Source organism: Gossypium arboreum, chromosome 2, assembly GCF_025698485.1.
Source record: "Gossypium arboreum isolate Shixiya-1 chromosome 2, ASM2569848v2, whole genome shotgun sequence".
NCBI lineage: Eukaryota > Viridiplantae > Streptophyta > Magnoliopsida > Malvales > Malvaceae > Gossypium > Gossypium arboreum.
Window position 1 is genome coordinate 95,354,819 of NC_069071.1, and position 15,748 is coordinate 95,370,566.

Consider the following 15,748-nt stretch of genomic DNA (forward strand, 5'->3'; position numbering starts at 1 on the left):
AGTATAAATTCTATTTTTTGAAATAAAAATTCTACCAGTTTCTATAGAAGAGAAATTTGTTTTCTTACTCAAAGTAAAGTAAATAAATTTCTTTTTATTTTTTATTTTATGTTTCATTCGAATTCATTCGAACCCACATTTAAAGCAAATTGTGATATGATTATATCAGAGAAGGTAGTTCGATTAAAAGCTGTAAATGACATCTAATTGAAACAAAGGTGCGATTTTGAGAAAAATTTTATTGCTATAAAAATCACATATCGACTCAATTTTCAAATTTTAATTTTTTTTTATACAAGAAAATCGTTTTTTTTAACGGATTTTTTTTCAACAGTTCCTTTGAATAATTAACAAATAAGGACGCATTCATAAAAAATAGGATCAAACCCCATTGCATATTGATACTTTTGGGTATAAAATAGATCTGCTTCTTTTTTGTTTCTTTTGAGCCAAATTCTCCCTTAATTACTAATGTACTTGAACAAATATGAATCCTTTCTCTGATAGAATCCATCGAAAAAGAGAGTATCCCAATGCAATAAAGTTACATAGTGTATTTTTCATTGATAAAAGGAGTATTTCCATGAGTTCACCTTGGTATCTGTTCATACTGGTATATTGAATGATCCAAGCCACTAACTCTATATTCATATAATGCATACGACTCTAGTTGCTGGTTGGGCTAGTTAAATGGCTCTATTTGAATTAGCCATTTTTATCCCTCGAGTCCCGTTGTTGATCCAATGTACAGACAATGTATGTTCATTATACCCTTCCTAACAAGTTTACGAATAACCAATTTATGGGGTGGTTGGAATATTATAAGGGAGACTATAACAATTCTGAGTACTGAAGTTACAAAATGTGGCCAGAACACATATTGTGCGTTCTAGCTTCTGCTTATTGGCAGCTATCTAAAATTGGGATCTAGAGATTTTATGATAAATGCACACGAAAACCTTCTTCGGATTTTCTCAAGAGTTTTGGAATTCATTTATTTCTCTCAAGAGTAACTTGCTTTAACTTTGACACATTTCATGTAACAGGATTGTATGGTTCTAGAACATGAGTGTCAAACTTTTATGGACTAACTAACAAGGTCCACGCTATAAATCCAGCGTAGTACATGAAAGGTTTTGTTCCTTTTGTTCTAGGAGAAGGCTCATCATATTGCAATAGGAACATTGAGCATATTAGCAAGGTTATCCCATCTTAGTATCCGCTCGCCCAAACATTTATATAAAAGATTACATATGGGAAAAATTGAAATCGCCCTTTCCAGTAGTATAGCTGCTATTTTTGTTGCAGGTTTTGTTGTTACTAAATCTTTGTTACAGCTTTTGTTGTTACCCAAACTATGTGGTACGGTTTAGCAACTACCCCATCTAATTATTTGATCCTACTCACTATCAACAGGATCAAGGATTAGGATCAAGGATACTTCCAGCAAGAATCTTAGAATATGACATCTTAGGATAACTTGTAATCTGATTCTTAGCTTCCCATTTGTCATATATGTTCAACAATGTTCAACAAAGGCGTTACTTTGTGAAGTTCACCAGATTCAAGTTCGCCTATGGTAAAAGAGTAGAAGGTACACTAGTTTAGTCAAGCCCACTAAGTGCACATGCCTCACTAAGAGATCAGCTCCGCTGAAAGACGTGTTGGGGTGGGCAGTGTAGGTACAATAGACATCTATATATGTACGGTTTTAAATATTATTTATATTATTTCTCATATTTAATAAGAAAAAACATTAACGGTTTTTTACAAAGTAGAATACAATAATAATGTTATTATTTAACCTCATGGTTGCCTAAGGAAGCCCCACCTTCATATAAAATTTAGGTCAAGAGTGCAAATTCGTTTCCTCCAATATAAGTATTGAAACATTCAAAGATGAAATCTTTGGTTATCATCATCCTTTTCGTTGGTCAAGGCAAAAATAACAAAAACCCAATTTGAATGTTTACTAAAAGATCAATGACACTAGAACCAGAAAACAAAAAGGAGACAACACCATAATATATTAATAATTTTCTTGTCACTCGTCAAGCATTTAACAAGAGAACCGAAAGTAACAGGCAATTACAGGATTAGATGAGAAAGTTCAATAAACAGTGTAGGTATACTCATCGGGAGGAAGGCAAAGCACGCCAATTATCAGTAAGAAGCAGGGCACGGTCACGAGAAGTTGCCGAGAGTTGCTGAAGAACTGCATTTTTGACATGAGTTGCAGCAGTTTCACCAGAACGTGTAGCAAGTTCAAGATACACAATAGCTTTCAGCAATTCCCCTTCCTGCCCAAATATTATCATCACAGCCATATCAGCTTATAAATATAATAGTGGTATAGGCACACAATTTTGCCATTGAGAAGGTAGAAATAATCAGAATCACACCAACAAAAAATGAAAAACTTGAACCAGAAGCAAGTCTGCATACGAGCAAAAAAGGGAAGAAAAAGAAGGGTTCTGTTTTCCCCCCTCAATCATATTTCCCCATTCTACTTCAACGTGACATAAGCAGAAAATCACATTCCTTTCATCAAATATCAAAGAGAACTACTTTTTGCTATTAAAAGACACTCAGTATCTCACACACGTTTCTATTATTCTCTATATTTTTAAACAAAGAAAAAAGAAAGTGACATACGGAAAATAGAGCAAGTCCATGTTCAAATTGAGCTTTGCCATGGCCACGATCAGCTGCTCTCTTCATCCACTTCCTCGCTTGTCTACGACTATGTGATAAACCTTCCCCAAATGTATAACAAAGGGAAGCATTATACATTGCACGCACGTATCCACCTTCAGCAGCCTTTAGATACCATCTAGCCTGATAAACAACAGTAACCAACAAAATAAATCCTATCATCCAAGTTTTCTCAAATACAACACGCTCGATTTATGAATATAATTAAAACCGGTAAGCAAAGAACCCCCTACTGCTTCCTGAAGATTTTGTTCCACCCCAAGACCTTGATGTAGGCAAAGGGCCAGCTGGTATTGAGCTCGAACATGGCCCCCAATTGATGCTTGATGCAACCATTTTACAGCTTCCTTATGATTTTGAGGTTGTGCTGGATATCGTTAAAAAGAATTCAAACTGTATGGCATTAAATTATAAGCTAGGATTTGAGAAAAAGTTGATGAAATTCGATTAAGAAAAAAAAAGAGAAAATACCGTGCAAGTATGAAATTCCGAGATTGCACTGGCCAGCAGCGTCACCAAGGGCAGCAGCTTTTTGATAAAGAGCAATCGCCTCTTCCTTCTGACCCCTTTCCCAGTAAACAAGCCCCGCATCGACCATGGCAAGCGTGGAGCCACGCGCAGAGCCTTTCAGAAAAGAGACGAGAGCTTTCTCCAAATTGCGCCCAACACCGCCTCGACCGTGCTTGAACTGCTTCCCCTGACGCAGTAGTACCATGGCTTCCCTCAAAGCCCGAAGCGCGTCGCCCCACGACCTACACACCAGAGACGCCGCTAGAAGATTCGGGAAATTAAACGGCGCCGCGATTTTCGTTAATATGTCGAAAGGGAGAGCTGAAAAATCGGGATAGTTGGTCGGAGATGATGACGATTCTGAACTGACCTTGGACCAGCATGAAGATTTGGGCTTTGCATCTCTACCGTCGGGTTTGGAAAACGGAAACGCAATGAACCAGGAGGCGTCCGATCGGTCTAGCAATGTTTTTTGGTTCATGTTGCTGCTTTACTTTCCTAAGTTCGCATGGAGAAAGCGTCAGGGGAAGCATTTATTTATTTATTCTTTAAGAAAGAACTATGGGAGCAAGTGCTTGTAGAATGACGTGACCTCTATATTTAATTTGGAACACAGTTACTCGACACGTGGTACTTTAATTATAGTTCACATGACCGGAAAATATATTTGAAGGGTTTAAATATGTGAAAGGACCCTGAATTCTAGAATTTAAAATTTAAGTCCTTACTTTAATTTTGAGACATTAAATCTCTATGCTTTTGTTTAAGCTCAATAGTGTAAAAAGCTCACATTTTTTTTCAAAAAAAGTAATTAAATCCTTTTTTCACTCAATTAGATACTTGAATTTTTAAAATACATCAAAAAGACTCTAATACTTTAAAAAAAAAAGTAATTAAGCCTTTATTTTTTTTACTCAATTTGGTATTTGAACTGTCAAAATATATTAAAAAGGCACTCAAACATTTTTAAAAAAGCAATTAAGTCCCTACTTTTTTTTCACTCAATTGCCAAAATGCATCCAAAAGACTATTTGATCGTTAAAGCTAACTGTCCTTATTTTTTTTAATTAAAATCACCACATATCACAGCCATAGCATGCATGTGGCAAAAAATGATAAAAAATAAAAATTATAAAATATATTAAATTTTAATAAAAATATAAGAAATATTTAATTTTTATTAAAATTAGGAAAAATATTATAAATTATATAGAAATATAGAAAAAATATATAGAAATTTTATAAAATCAAGAAAATGATAAAAATGTAAAAAATATAAAATTCATAAAAGAATTATAAAAATCATCATACCAAAAGAAGCATTTTGTAATTTTTTATAACTTTTATTGATTTTTATTTTATCATTTTTGACACATGTCCATTGTGTTGCGACATGCGATGGCTTTAACTAGAAAAAAAAAAGGATCGTTAACTTTAACGGTCAATAGTCAAAGTTAATGGTTAAAGAACATTTTTATGCATTTTTATGATTTTTATAAAATTTTATAATTTTTTACGATGTTTACTTATTTATTTTTAGTAAATTTTAAATATTTTTATATTTTTATTAAAGTTTAATTTTATAACATTTATTGATTTTTATTTTTATAATTTTTTGTCACATATGACATAGTGATTATGACACTGGGTGGTTCTAACTTAAAAACATTAAAGGCGTTAACTTTAACAATTGACTAATAAAGTTTACGGTCAAAAGGTATTTTTATGTATTTTGACAATTGAGTATAAAAAAAATATATACTTAATTGCTTTTTTTGAAAAATTTTGATGGCCTTTTTGATGCATTTTGACAACTCAAGTACTCAATTGAGTACTAAAAAAGAACAATGGCTTGATTAATTTTTTGAAAAAGTTTTAGGGTATTTTTTATGTATTTTGAAAGTTTAAATACTCAATTGAGTGCAAAAAAAAAAAAGAGCTCAATTACTTTTTAAAAAAAGTTTGACAGCTTTTTACATCCTTAAGCCTTTTTTATTTGAAAATCTTGATCCCTTTATGAGTTTTACTATTAGGATAATTGTTAAAAAAAAGAAGAGTAGAATAACTCTTTTAATTATCATTATTTATAATTTTGTGTCAATTTGATATTTACTCTTTAAAAGTTAAAAAAATAATTACAACAAAAAATCTTTTTAAAATTTATTTTTAAATCTTTTAAAAGATTATTTTTTACTTTCAATTAAAATATAAAAATTTGTGAGAAATTTAAAATAATTTAAAATATATGAAAATTTTAAAATTAAAAAATATTATTTTCTTAAATTTGTCCATAAGTCACACCGTGGTCGGGTCAAAAAATTTCAAGTCTAGTCTCGCTTTTGACCCTCTTAAAAATCTCATTTCTTGTTCAAAATTTAATCAAATATTAGTATATATTTTTATATTAATATTATATGTATTGTAGAATTAAATGTAATTTTGTTATGAATATCTTATTAAGTGGATGTCTATCATGATCAATATAAAGTTTTAATATACATGAAATTAGAATTATATATCTACTTCTTTTATACTTATTATGCTTATAAATAGAGACTCTGATGAAGCATTGTAATCATCATTTTGATCAATAAAGTACATTCTCTTTTACTTACATATTTTCTTTGTTTTTTATTCTCTCCATCCTCTTTATTTTATAACATGTTATCAACAGGATGATTCTCTATTTTTTTTTTCTTTTAAAATATTTTGAAATCGTCCCCCAAATCCGATTCCTCTTTCATCTTAAGCTTTCACCCTTACAACTTCATCTTCAAAATGTTGAAGATTCAATCTCATAATGGATCATGGTGATGACGATGATGTTAAAGATTTTCAAGTATATTTTACTATATTTTATTTATTATATCATGTTTATTAGAATTGGAGACTAACCATGACAACATTAATAGATAGATTCTGATTTAAATTCCACGTATGTTTGCGATGCTGATTATGAAATAAAGAATCTATTGGGACGTTTATAAGTTCGTCCTAGTAAATCTATTGCATTCTCCAAAATAAACGCAAATATAAAGAAAATAAAAGATATAATCATGGACCACTAAAAGTGGGAACATACTAAAAAATAAGAGAACAATGAGAGTTCTCAAGATAACTCTTTAAAGAATAAATATAATTTATGCTATTAATGTGATATGAAAGATTATTGGCCACATATGTGGCATATGCCTAAATATTTTGTTTCATTAATATTCTTTGAGAAAGGATATGAGAATGTAGTAATAAATTCTATCATTATAGATAGAAAGTATTTATCTTATTTGGTACCAAAACAAACAAATATTATTCCAATATTTGATAGCACAAAATTAGTCGAAAGCTCTAGAAGAGTTAATATATTAATATCTTGTGATAGTTAATCTATTGGTTTTAAAATATATTTATAATGAATCTTATATTGAGATTGTGAATGAGGAAAATATTATATTTCATATAAATTACTATTGCTATATATATCTATTTTGAAAGGATGAAAAAGAGAGGATTGGGTTGTTAATTTATATTTATTTTATAATCTTTGTGATATTCTTTTGTCATCATCCCCAGCAAGGGGTTGGAAGCAAAATATTTGACTGTGAAAGATCTATTTATGAGCAATAAAATATGATACTTCTATTTAAAGCTCATTATGGTTGGATGCACTTGAAGTTGCAATTCTCTTAGATATTTGAAGATTTTGGCATATTCCTTGAAGTGAATATTGCATATAATTGTTTGGAAATTATATTTATTTTGTTGACTTAGTGACGATATAATATTCACATTGATTTAGATATTTCTAGTAGTAAATGTCACAATAGCACTTATATATTGATACAAAGTAAAAGGAATTATAGTAATTATTAATTTTTTACAATTTAGTACAATTGAAACACATGTTAAAGTAAACTTCTTTACTTATACAAATGCATTTACTACTTGGCATGACCAGTTAGACTATCCTGGATCATATATGATGTGAAAAGAATTCATATGGACATTCATTAAAGAACCAGAATATTCTTTAATTTAAAAGAATTCTCATATGTTGCTTATTCTCAATGAAAATTGATTATTAGAAACTCATTACCTAAGTTGAGATTTAATGTCTTGCATTTCTGAAACGAATATGGGCTCATTCATTAACCATGTGGGTGGTTTTGATATTATATGATTTTGTTAGATGCATTTACAAAATAATCACATATGTGTTATCAATTTGTAACCTGTCGTTTGTAAGATTGCTTGTTTAAATAGTCAATTTCAGATCATGCAATTGAAACAATTCATCTTGCTAATACTGATGAGTTTATATCTCAATTTTTTATTGATTGAGTTTGAAAAAAAATTATAAAAGTTGCGCATAATGGTTTAGAGAAATTATTGATTAAACACCTTTAATTAATGTCTAAATCATTACTTATGATAACTAAACTTTCTATTTTAACGTGAGATTATGTTGATTTACGTGTTGTATGCATCAAGCCAATAAGTTATAAATACTCCCCATTATAATTGATTTTTGATCAAGAGCTAAGTATTTTTCATCTTTTAATTTTTGTATGTGCTTAAATGTTGTAATTGCTCCACCACAACGCACAAAGATGAGTGAATCCTCAAAGAAAGATAGGAATATACATTGATTACAAGTTTCTTTATATTATTAGATGTTTTGAATGTTTTCAAGATTTAACTATGACATGATTTGTGATTGCAATTTTTATTCGTTTGTTTTCCCGACATTAGGGGTAGAGAAATCATGACTTGTAATAAGTTAGGGGGAGATTAATTTGAACCAGAAGTTTAATAAGGATAACTCATTACAAGTTAATTGTTAGATGTAGTTACAAATTTAACGAGAATAACCAAGTGTTATATACCATCTAATATTTTAATTTGAATCAAAGTCTCAGTAGGACAATCAATTAGAATAAATAATAGATTGATCGGTTCCAAAGATGAAAATTCTTCTAGATGGTCATATAGTGGAGGCAGGTGCTCCAAAAGAGACCCAAGACATAACTAATAAGTAAAACTTCAGAAGAGATTCAGATATCTGAAATTGAATTTTAAAATAATGAAAATAAGATATCTCGATAAGTTATGTCAATTCGAGAAAATGTGGAACTGAATAATAAAAGTGGTCGACAATGATTTTGCATGAAATATTATTATTGAAATAATAAAATAAAAGGAGGATCTTGAATAAATTTACTGAGAAATATAGATATGAAATAAATTGATCAAAATAGAAAGACCCAACTCAAGTACAATTAATGTGATAACCCGAATTAGGGCCTAATCGGAATAGTGGTTTCGGGACCACAAAATCTGAGATAGAAATAATTATTTTATGATTATTTTGAGGTCTATGATATGATTTCATGATTGTGTGAAAATTTCGTGAAGAAATTTTATGCATAAAGTGCTTAATTTGAAGTTAGGGATTAAATTGAATATGTTACAAAACTTGCATTCTAGAAGTTTCTAGTATGAAATTGCTTTGAAATATTAATTAGGAGGTCTTAAATAGAAATTTGACCAATTTCTAAGTTTATGGACACAAATTGGACATGGATTGAATTTTTGAAAGTTTAGTAAGGAAGGGCATTTTGGTCATTTGGATATTAAATGAAATAAAATGGGAAAAGTAACACAAAAATGATCATCTTCTCCATAAGTTGCTGCTGAATTTTGCTCTCCACCATAGCTAGGGTTTCAACACTTTTAAGCCTTGATTGTAAGTGATTTCTATGCCTGTTTTTAATGTTCTTTACATTTTTGAAATCCTCGTAGCTCGGTTTACCTATTTCTACCAATATTTTGAGCTAGGGTTTACATTTAAAATTTTACCCATGGATGATATGTATGAATTTTGATGTTTTATGGTACAATATGAAGTTTGAGATTGTGTTAAACAACTTTGCTAAGTGATTTTTCATAAAAACGAGTAAAATAACATAATCGGTAAAAATACCTAATATTGATAAGTACATGTTAGAGTGTGAATTTGATGTTGCTATAGAAGGGAAAAATGATCAGCATGTCATAAAACATAAGAAAATAGGATGAGGTTTAATTTACGAGCCTTGGGGTAATTTAGGGGCAAAATGGTAATTTTGCTAAAGTTCGTACTAGGGGCTGTTTTGATGAATGTGTGTATTAAATAAATTAATTTGGTATTATAGATCAAGAGAAAAGAGATTTGAGTCGAGATCGGGGGAAAAATAAAGTTTACGAGGAACAGACTCGACTATTCTCATTTTGTATCGAGGTAAGTTCATATGTAAATATTGTAATATAACCGTTATTTTAAACCATTTAATGCTATTTATACGATATTATGATTGTTATCATGCAATTGTATGCTTTGTGGTCATTGTTGGACAACATGTAAAAATTTTATGAATTATGTGAAAAATGTGAAAGACTACCGAAGTATCGTCATTGGTATTCCAAGGAGAATGGTAAAGAAGTACGAACGAGGAAAGTCCCGTTGAACCTTAGGAATAGATTCGGATATTTGGGCATCCAAACTCGTTGAGTTGAGTCCGAGTTCACTTATGGATGCGAACGTCCGAACTCGTTGAGTTGAGTCCGAGTTCGTGAAATGTAACTAGGCATCTGAACTCGTTGAGTTGAGTCCGAGTTCACTTATGGATGCGAACGCCTGAGCTCGTTGAATTGAGTCCAAGTTCGCTTATGGTCGGGTTACATGGTAGCTTGGCTACATATGTGGCACTTATCTACAAGCTTCCCATGTATCCGAGTTATATTCCGATGTATTCAACGGGTAAAATTCTAGTGAAATGGAAGAATACTCAAGATGCAAGTGACGTACTGGTAAGTGTTGTGGAATGGACACTTTGGACAGGTAAGTACTTAACCCTCGGGTTGCGACTTGATACGACAACAATAATATGGTAAGATGATGAATGATGAATAGAAATGTGATACAATTTTTGGTGATATTATGCTAATGTTGGTTGGCATAATTGCTTTGTTAAGTTATTTGTTATTTGCATGTGGACTTACTAAGCATCTATGCTTACTCCCTCCTTTTCATTCTTTGTAGTTTTTACAAGTCAATTTGGAGATCGGGACGGTCGGAGGCACGCTCACACTATCACTGGACAATCGCGGTATAATGACTTGAAATTTTTGGAAATATGGCATGTATAGCATTCCAATCATTTTGTGTGTATAATCTTACGATATGGCCATGGATGGAATGGAAATGTTTGAGAATGATTAGCTATTGGAATGACTAATCAAGTTTATATATGATAACATGTATGTTTTATGTCTTAACTAAACCATGAAAATCCTTGGAAAGGTAAAATTTGCCACAAAACAGAATTAGACAACAGTAGTGATGTGAATTTGAAAAATCACTAAAAATAGTAGAAATGTAATTAAATAATAAATAAGTTATGAAATCAAATCTTGATGAGTCTATTTTCATATGGAAGAAACAAAATAGGTAAATGAGTTATATTTTATGAGATACTTAAGTTTTGGTGGAACAGGGTCAGAGCGATCTCTAAATCCCCTATTCTGACTTTAAAAATTCACCATAAATTTTAAAAAAACAATTATGAGTTTTACATTACATTTATGAAATCTTTATTGAGTATAGTTTTATTAGAAACAAACGACGTAGTCATTTAAACTCTGTACAAGGAGATATCTGATTTGTAATACATAGGGTTTAGAGTAGCCGAACCTTGAAACAGGGGAGACTTTAACTAATAAACTGTACTAATTGGCCTGACCAAAAATTCTAGAAAAAAAAATTAGTAAGTAGATATATGAGTTTAGTTTTAAGGAAAATTTATATAATTGGATTTCTAGTTTTGTAACTCAATATATAGATTTTTTAGCGACTATGACGCAGTTAGCCAGCTTGTCTAGAAATTCTAAAATAAATTGTTTAAGCTGTTTAATTAATGAATTAAGTCCGTTAACATCTTGTGCTCGAATCTGGCGATGGTCTCGGGTGTGAGGGTGTTACATTTGGTGGTATCAGAGTAGGTTTAGTCGATTCTCGGACTAATGTGGTGTAAGTACAAATTTTGCTATACATGCCATATTTATATATTGTGATAGTGTGACGACTCCTGACCTTTTTAAATGATTTTTTTATAGTAAATGGATCCCGATCCAATTGTGGCTGATGATGTAGAGAGCAATGTGGCAGATCCTGCTGAAGAGGCAGTGCCGACTGAAAATCGACCTCCTACTGTTGTCCAAGGAGGAGGAGAAAGGGCTCGGGAAGCCTTTCTCCAAATGATGAATGTTTGGTATATAGAGTTCGTTCGTACGAACCCGACTGCTCAACAACCTCCCCCACCACCCCCGATTTCTAAACCTATACCCCAGATGCCTTCAGGTATGGATCTGATGAAATTCCATAAATTTTGGTTGATCGAATCCGCAAGCAAGGGGCTGAAGAATTCAGGGAAAATGTTGATGATGACACTAAAAAAGCAGAATTTTGGCTCTAAAATTCTATTCGGGTACTTGATGAGTTATTTTGTACACCTGAAGAGTGCTTGAAGTGTGCTATATCATTGTTGATGGATTCGGCTTATCATTGGTGGAAAACTTTAATTTTAGTGGTGCCGAAAGAGAAGGTGACTTGGGAATTCTTTCAAGAAAAATTTTGGAAGAAATATATCAGCGAAAGATTTGTAGACCAGAAGAGTAAAGAGTTTCTCGAGTTGAAGCAAGGCAACATGACAGTTACTGAGTATGAAAGAAAGTTTGTTTGATTGAGTAAGTATGCTCGAGAATATATCCCTTCAGAGGTTAAAATGTGCAAACGATTTGAAGATGGACTTAATGAAGACATCAAGGTATTTGTGGGTATTCTTGAGTTGAAAGAATTTGTGGTACTTGTTGATCGGGCTTGCAAGGCTAAAGAACTAATTAAAGAGAAGAAAGAGACAGAGGCTAAGATAAGAAATTGGAAGAAAAGACCGATGTTTTTACAAGAGATTTATGAAGCTCAGAGAAGTGATAAAGAATTTCAAGCTAAAAGAAAACAATGTGAGGCAGATACAGGATCAGACTTCAAAATCGGCTCTGATGGTTGTCTGATGTTTAAAGATCGGATTTGTGTATCGAAAACTAATGAGTTGATTCAGAGGATCTTGCACGAAGCACACAATGGTTGTTTACTATGCATCTGGGTAGTACAAAGATGTACAATGACTTGAAGGAAATGTATTGGTGGAACGAAATGAAAAGAGATATTTCCGAGTTTGTATCGCGATGCTTGGTTTGTCAGCAAGTAAAAGCTGAACATCAGGTGCCTTCGGGTCTACTTCAGCCTATCATGATTCCCGAATGGAAATGGGATCGAATTACTATAGATTTTGTATTAGGATTGCCGTTAACTCCAAAGAAGAAAGATGCCGTCTGAGTGATAGTCGACAGATTGACTAAATCAGCCCATTTTATTTCAGTACGTAGTGATTATTCTTTTGATAAGTTAGTTGAATTATATATTAGTAAGATTTTTAGACTTCACGGAGTACCGTTGTCGATTATTTCGGATAGAGATCTGAGGTTTACTTCACGATTTTGGAAAAAGCTGCAAGAAGCATTAGGTACGAATTTAAATTTCAGCACTGCCTTCCATCCACAGACTGATGGACAATCAGAGAGAGTAATTTAGATTCTTGAATTTACTTACAATAACAGTTATCAGACGAGTTTGAAAATGGCACCTTATGAAGCGTTGTATGGTCGCAAGTGCTGGACACCGCTGTATTGGACCGAACTCAAAGAAAACCAGATTTACGGAGTTGATTTAATCAAGGAAACTGAAGAAAAAGTGAAAGTGATTCGAGACTGTTTGAAAGCTGCTTCGGATAGGCAAAATCTTACGCAGATTTGAAGCGAAAAGAGATCAAGTTTCAAGTTGGTGATAAAGTGTTTTTAAAAGTGTCTCCGTGGAAGAAAGTTCTTAGAGTCAGTCGAAAAGGCAAGTTGAGTCCACGTTTCATCAGACCGTATGAGGTAATTGAAAGAATTGGCCCGGTAGCGTATTGGTTAGCATTACCGCCAGAATTAGAGAAGATCCATGATGTATTCCATGTATCTATGTTACGTCGGTATCGTTCGGATCCTTCACATGTGATTTCACGGACAGAAATCGAGTTACAACTGGATATGACTTACAATGAAGAATCGATTAAAATTTTAGCTCAGGAGGTCAAGCAACTGAAAAATAAAAGTATCACTCTCGTGAAGGCATTGTGGCAAAAACATGGGGTAGAATAGGCTACATGGGAGCCCGAGAAAACTATGAGGAATCAATACCCACACTTGTTTACCGGTAAGATTTTCGGGGATGAAAATCCTTAAAGGGGGGAGAGTTGTGATAACCCGAATTAGGGCCTAATCAAAATAGTGGTTTCTGGATCACAAAATCTGAGATAGAAATAATTATTTTATGATTATTTTAAGGTCTATGATATGATTGCATGATTGTGTGAAAATTTCGTGAAGAAATTTTATGCATAAAGTGCTTAATTTGAAGTTAGGGACTAAATTGAATAAGTTACAAAACTTGCATTCTAGAAGTTTCTAGTATGAAATTGCTTTGAAATATTAATTAGGAGGTCTTAAATAGAAATTTTACCAATTTCTAAGTTTATGGACAAAAATTGGACATGGATGGAATTTTTGAAAGTTTAGTAAGGAAGGGCATTTTGGTCATTTGGATATTAAATGAAATAAAATGGGAAAAATAACAAAAAAATGATCATCTTCTCCATAAGTTGCTGCTGAATTTTGCTCTCCACCATAGCTAGGGTTTCAACACTTTTTAGCCTTGATTGTAAGTGATTTCTATGCCCGTTTTTAATGTTCTTTAAATTTTTGAAATCCTCGTAGCTCGGTTTACCTATTTCTACCAATATTTTGAGCTAGGGTTTATATTTAAAATTTTACCCATGGATGATATATATGAATTTTAATGTTTTATGGTAGAATATGAAGTTTGAGATTGTGTTTGTAACACCCCTATAACCCGTATCCATCGCCAGAGTGGGTTATGGAGAGTTTCCAATCCAAAACACTACATTTGTACATTCACATTTACATAAGTTCATTAGCAATTATATGCATAGCCAAACAAAATCAAAGATCGAAATTCAGACTTATACCGACATTCGAAAGTTACCATATTCACATGGCTTATATACAACAACATCTCAAAATATCATTCACTTAAGTCTATTCTATACATGCCATACGAATTCCAAAACATAATAGTACCAAAACGATAGATAGTGTGACGAGTTGCTGACGATCCCCGAGCAAGTGGCTGGAGTCAACAATCTAAAAACAGAGAAACATAACAAACGGAGTAAGCTTCCATAAGCTTAGTAAGTTTTAAGCAATACAAACAATTAAATTAAATTATAAATCGATCAATCAAATTCTCAAGTGACATTTCTTAGGTATATTGCCATTTGGCCGAATATATATACAAACATTTAACGTATATTTAGCACATTAACTTCACTTGAATCTGAATTCATATAACATAAGTAAATCAAATATTTTCACATAACTTTACATTTTGGCCGAATGTATCAGGATCATATACATATAGTCTTAATACTTATTCACATATACATCATATTACATACTTGGGATTCAATCCCAATCAAGCTCATATAAGTACAAGATACATACCTGGCCAACTTAAGGTATTATACGATTTCAATTGTCGTTTTATCATGAAGTCTCAAAATCTTAGATTTATATCAAATCACCGGCAATTAGCCTGCTAGGTTTAAAACCCGAATTTATCACCGACACGAAGCTTGCTAGACTTTAAGTCTAAACTCATTCACCGGCATTACTCCTACTAGGCTCGAAGCCCAATATTAAATCACTGGCATTATAGCCTGCTAGGTTCGAAGCCCGATATTAACTTATCGGCATTATAGCCTGCTAGGCTCGAAGCCCGATATTAACTCACCGACATTATAGCCTGCTAGGCTCGAAGCCCGATATTAACTCACCGGCATTATAGCCTGCTAGGCTCGAAGCCCGATATTAACTCACCGGCATTATAGCCTGCTAGGCTCGAAGGCCCGAATAGTACCGTACGATAATCAAATCAACAAGTTCCATATAACGTAATCATATCAATTAGGTACTAGCATCATTTGAACATATAATATTATACATCTCAAACACTTTTCTTTCATCTTATTTTCACACTTAGCATTCGATAGCTTATGCATAACATTTCGCTCACATTCATTTCAAACTTATCATTCGATTATAAAAGCACATTGCATATTTACCAACATGTTATACTTGCCATTAGGCCATATAAGCATGATACAATACACCATCATTTCATCTTTAACATTCGGCTAAATCCATACCTTACAAGGAATACCTAATTCACATAATATATCAGATTATAATCAATTGTTATTTACGTTTGATTACTTAAAACTTTGGTCCTCTAAGCTCTTGAGCTAAATCA

The 15,748-nt window shown here is 32.2% G+C and overlaps 1 protein-coding gene across 1 annotated transcript; it reads right to left on the reverse strand.

The window, feature by feature from the left end:
• Positions 1–1,968: 1,968 nt before the first annotated feature.
• On the reverse strand, positions 1,969–3,795 carry LOC108466458 (F-box protein At1g70590-like). Its single transcript, XM_017766818.2, has 4 exons — positions 3,187–3,795; positions 2,949–3,082; positions 2,656–2,838; positions 1,969–2,300 (listed from the first exon to the last, which is right to left on the reverse strand). Exons 1-4 carry the CDS (start codon positions 3,704–3,706, stop codon positions 2,133–2,135), a joined length of 1,005 nt encoding a protein of 334 aa, XP_017622307.1. The 5' UTR covers positions 3,707–3,795; the 3' UTR covers positions 1,969–2,132.
• Positions 3,796–15,748: the final 11,953 nt, after the last annotated feature.